The sequence below is a fragment of the Eucalyptus grandis genome, chromosome 9, assembly GCF_016545825.1.
Source record: "Eucalyptus grandis isolate ANBG69807.140 chromosome 9, ASM1654582v1, whole genome shotgun sequence".
NCBI classification, from domain to species: domain Eukaryota; kingdom Viridiplantae; phylum Streptophyta; class Magnoliopsida; order Myrtales; family Myrtaceae; genus Eucalyptus; species Eucalyptus grandis.
In genome coordinates, this window is record NC_052620.1 from 34,327,632 (window position 1) to 34,332,827 (window position 5,196).

A 5,196-nucleotide genomic window follows, 5' to 3' on the forward strand; every position below is an offset into this window, starting at 1 on the left:
GGTTTTTATTCTGAATTTTTTTTGTCCCATAAAAAATCCTTAATTTTCGCCCTAGTCTTAAATCTGATCAAGTATCCAAATATCGCCACTGATTTCTTCAATATTATCAACATTAGGAAGTTGTTATTGTTCCTTTAAAGGTGAGGTTGTTTGGTGAAAACACTAGTTCTGATAATGAACCTTTAATTGATTCTAATGTCAATAATTTTGAGTAAATTAGCGGCAGTTTTTAGACGAGTGAAAGTTGAGGATTTTTTTTTATGAGATAAAAAAAGTTCACGATAGAATTGGGATTGGATTTAAATTTTTGGGTGTTTTGGAGAATTAGACCTTTAGAAAAAATATAAAACAAAATATGATGTCATCATTTTCCATTTATAAAGCTAAACACATTGAGGTCGAATAAAAAAAAAGGGATCGATCAACGTCACTTGCTATTTATGAAAGTAGATTTCGAACTCATAATAGAATGCAATAAAGACAATGACGTACCGTTCTAACCTAATTTTATATTCCCCACGCGAAGAACGACGAGCTACTAATCTCTTTCTCTAGCAAGAAATGATAAGCCCCGTGGACGTTGCCATTCTTGCTATTCAATTGGTGTACAGCGATGTCTCACCAGAAGAGAAAATGGCATATTGGCATTACTCCACTTGCCTTTAATTTGTTCATGAATTGTTGGCTTTTGTCTTAGCCTCCTCTCATTCTCCGATTTAATTCGTGTACAATGCTGGAGTTTGTATCTAGACGCATCGAGCTGTTACATCACATTTTATGGCTAAAGTCCAATTTTCATGATATATAAAAAGGATCTCTTATTCTAATCAATCCACGTCGAACTTTGGCAAGTGATTAGAGATATGCTAACGTATGGTTTTCCAATATGTTCATACGCATATCTTTTGTGATACAAATCTTGTATCTTTGGAAAACGACACAAATAATTTTTAAACTTTGGTTCAATGTGTAATGTTGTCAATGAATTTTAACTTAATGTACAATGTGATCCCTAAATTTTGAATTTGTTTAATGTAATCCCTGAACTTTTGGTGCATGTTCAATTATTCCTTAGAGTATATGAAAATGTTCAATTTTGTCCCTAATCTTGAATTGATAAAAGGGTTATATTGAATATTTTTACATAATTCAAACACTACATTAAACATGTAATAAAAATTTATGGACTGTATTAAACAAATAAAAAGTTCAAAAACTACATTACATATTAACTAAAATTTAGATATCACATTACACATTTGATCAAAGTTCAAGAACTATTTGTGTCATTATGTCCGTATCTTTTGTAATATAATCCCTGTGAGCTTCGCTTCTTGATACGTATGTCATGCGCTCGCCATTGCCGTCGGTGCTTTAATCTAACGGGGGCTTAAAGAAAGACACGGAAAAAAGAACACGACACAAACGACAAAAGAAGCAGTGGCTTCGAAACGACTAAAAATATTTTTAAATGCTTTGATTCCAAATATGAAGTCCTAAACGCCGACCTCATATTTTACGACGTACCTTTCATGCACGCCTAGAAGAGTCTCTCTCTCTCTCTCTCTCTCTCTCTCTCTCGCGCGCGCGCGCTTGCACGAACACCGTACACACACCCCTTATCCGCCATGAAGGTCCCGCTCTCGGAGCATCACGGTGATAGGAACGCGCCGCAGCACAGCGCAGGTGTCAACTTAAGGAGGGCGGCGATGATCGTTCCAGCCGTGATTCTTCTTGCTGTGATCTCTCTGTGGCTCCTTGTCGTGAGCTCGCCAGTCCAGCCTCAAGATTATCCTCCGGCATGGTTGATGGAGGACAAGAATGGCGGCCCTGAGAACACGGTATTGGGGGCGGCAGTGCCAGTGGTGGTGCCAGTGGTGAGGGAGAAGAAATGCGACGTGTTCTTGGGGAAATGAGTGTACCGCCCGGATGCGCCGACATACTACAACAACGAGACTTGCCATGCGATAAGCGACCAGCAAAACTGCATGAAGTTCGGGAGGCCCGACACGGAGTTCCTGAAGTGGCGGTGGGAGCCAGACGGGTGCGAGCTCCCGCCGTTCGATGCTGCCGAGTTCGCAGAGATGGCGCAAGGGAAGTCAATCGCCTTCGTCGGCAACTCTCTGGGGGAGGAACCACATGCAGTCCTTGTCATGCCTCTTGTTCAGCGTAACTTATATATACGAAATTCTCTAGTAAGGTTGACTTTTAAGTTATGTTGTAATTTCATCTTTGATCTTACCGCGTTTCATATGTGTAAAATCATTAGGTAGACCAACCGGAGGACATATCTCTCCGGTACACAGCGGACTACAACTTCAAGTGGTGGTACCTCCCCAAGCACAACCTAACCCTAGGCACCTATTGGGCCCCTTTCCTGGTCCGCACCACCGACGCCCGCAGTGGCCAGACCCTCGACTGCGTCCTCACCCTCCACCTGGACAAGCCCCACCCTTCTTGGTCTGCTGAGATCGGCGCCTTCAACTATGTCATCGTCTCAGTGGGCCAGTGGTTCTTCCGCCCGCTGGTCTACTACCGGAATGGGTGGCTCCTGGTAGGGGTGTGCATGGTCCAGGTGGGCGGTTCCCGACCTAGAACCGGGAACCGCCCGCTAGGGACCGGTTCTGAAAAATTGGAACCGGGATCCACCTGTTTGTTGCATGGAACCACCCGGGTATTTTGGTTTTCAACATAGAACGGTTGGGTCTATGAGTTGGGAAGGAGGGGAGGAGGTCTATGGTTGGATTTTCAACATAGAACGGTCACGAAACAATTTTTCGCGGCTGTGGCGGGTGGCGGCCAATGCAAGGGGGCGAATAGCAGTGGTGGAGGAGCGGCGGCGGCGACATCGACGCTTGGGGAGGAATCGAAATGGCAATAGGATTAGGAGGAACCGAGGAAGAGACAAAGAGAGAAAGAACCAAAGACAAAGGGAGTGAGGAGATGAGATCTAATCTAAAGTTTCTTTTAGTAATTTTTTTTTTTAATATTTAAAAGGTTCCGGTCCGGTCCGGGTGGGCGGATCCGCCCATGGAACCGGGAACCGGACCATTACCCACCGGTTCCGAAAAATTGGAACCGGGAACCGGACCGTTCCCTCAAGAACCGCCGGTTCCGGGCGGTTCCGGTCCGGTTCCGGGCGGTCCGGGCGGGTCCCGGGTATTTTGCACACCCCTAGCTCCTGGGCTGTTCAGCATGCGGGCAAGACGACGTGACCGAGGTTTCGAGGTTCTAGGCATATCGAGCAGTGCTACGCATCACGCTGAGAGCCATCTGTTGTTACTGATCAAACAGTAAACAAGAAACAGAAAACCAGAAGCTATAGATTTCGAATGAGGAAGAGAAGCACAGAGAAACAGAACACGAACTTGCATACATCGGTTCTCTAAGGAAATTGTCAAGTACAGGACAACTTAAACAAGAACAATAACTGCTTACAAACCACACACACATGTAGCATATAACTGCACCTAAACGTGCTAATTCACTTCCTAAATAACAAAAATACCAACTGCATAATATAACCAACTTAGCAAGAAAAATAAACCATAAGAAGAAAACATAACAGAGGAACATCAGTCGAAAAACCAGCAGCACTGAGACATTATAATCTAACAAACTCCTCCTTGGATCAATTGCTGCTGCATACTCCAATTTTCTTTCTTAATACTTCAAATCTTCCAGCTTGAAGTGGTTTTGTGAACATGTCTGCAAGTTGATCTTCAGATCTGCAATAAACCGGCTTAACTTCACCATTTTGTTGCACCTCACGTAGAAAGAAGAATTTAACCTTGAAATGCTTAGTTTTGCCATGAAAAACTGGATTCTGAGATATTGCTAGAGCAGCTTGATTATCCACATTGATTTCGATACAGCCACTGGAATTCAGCCATAAATCTTTCATTATCTTCTTCAACCACAAAGCTTTGCTTCTGCAGTAGATTGAGCTACAATTTCTTGTTTTTTAGAACACCAAGAGAAACAAGCTGATCCAAAACTGAAACAATATCCAGATGTACTCTTCATATCATCCATCGAGCCAGCCTAATCACTATCAGAAAAACCTTGTAAATTGAATTCTTGACCCCTCTGAAACTTCACACCAAAGAACAAGGTTCCTTTTAGATACCTCAAGATCCTCTTTGCTGCAATCAAATGAAGCTTACTTGGATCACTCATAAATCTGGATAGAACACTTACAGCAAATAGAATATCTAGTCTGGTTGCTGTAAGGTACATGAGACACCCTATCAGACTTCTATACATCGAGGCATCCACAGCATCTGTTCCATCAACCTTCTGCAACTTCTCTTTAGCTGCCATCAGTGTACTGACACTTCGACAGTCTTCCATCTGAAACTTCTTTAGAATTTCCTTCAAATATTTCCTCTGGCAAATGAAGATTTCATATGGACTTTGCTTAACTTCCAGACCTAAGAAATAAGCCATTTTTCCTAAGTCTGTCATCTCAAAACCTGCAAACAAACCTTGCTTAACATTTTCTATCAGTTCTGCATCATTTCCTGTCACCAATAAATCATCCACATAGAGTGACAGAACTATCACACTTTGATTTACTTTCTTGATATAAAGAGTGAACTCACTTAAGCTTTTTGTAAAACCAAAATCCTGTAAATATCGATCTATCTTTCCATACCAGGCTCTTGGAGCTTGTTTCAGTCCATATAGAGCTTTGCGCAATCTGTATACACTTTCCTCTTGCCCTTTAATACTGAAACCTTCAGGTTGTTCAACAAAAATTTCCTCTTCAAGCTCTCCATTTAGGAATGCAGACTTGACATCTAACTGAAAGATAGTCCATCCCTTCTCTGCTGCAACAGCTAACAGAAGCCTTATTGTGTCCAGCCTTGCAACTGGAGCAAAAGTTTCAGAATAGTCTACTCCCCATATTTGAGCATAGCCTTTCACAACCAGTCTTGCTTTATACTTATTGACAGAACCATTAGGATTGAGCTTTCTCCTAAACACCCACTTAACTCCAATCACATTCTTGTCTAGTGGCCCGTCTACTAATTCCCAAGTCTGATTTTTCTGAATCATTGCTATCTCCTCCTACATTGCTGCAATCCACTTCTGATCTTCCTTGGCTTCTGCAAAGTTGGATGGTTCGAGCACTGCCACATTACTTCTTTCATAGATCTCAGCAAGTGACCTTGTGCCTCTCACAAGTTGATC

General features: G+C 42.4%; 1 protein-coding gene across 1 annotated transcript; it reads left to right on the forward strand.

Annotated features, from left to right (window-relative positions):
- The first annotated feature begins 1,988 nt into the window (after window positions 1-1,988).
- LOC120288521 (protein trichome birefringence-like 19) lies at window positions 1,989-4,001 on the forward strand. Its single transcript, XM_039302561.1, has 3 exons — window positions 1,989-2,162; window positions 2,270-2,575; window positions 3,969-4,001. Exons 1-3 carry the CDS (start codon window positions 1,989-1,991, stop codon window positions 3,999-4,001), a joined length of 513 nt encoding a protein of 170 aa, XP_039158495.1.
- Window positions 4,002-5,196: the final 1,195 nt, after the last annotated feature.

What these genes read in the sequence shown, in the direction of transcription:
- LOC120288521 (XM_039302561.1), top strand. Translation starts at nt 1,989, where the DNA reads ATGAAGTTCGGGAGGCCCGACACGGAGTTCCTGAAGTGGCGGTGGGAG. An exon ending in CAGTCCTTGTCATGCCTCTT is followed by an intron (nt 2,163 to 2,269) that starts GTTCAGCGTAAC and finishes TAAAATCATTAG; the next exon opens with GTAGACCAACCGGAGGACAT. An exon ending in TAGGGGTGTGCATGGTCCAG is followed by an intron (nt 2,576 to 3,968) that starts GTGGGCGGTTCC and finishes CTTGTTTTTTAG; the next exon opens with AACACCAAGAGAAACAAGCT.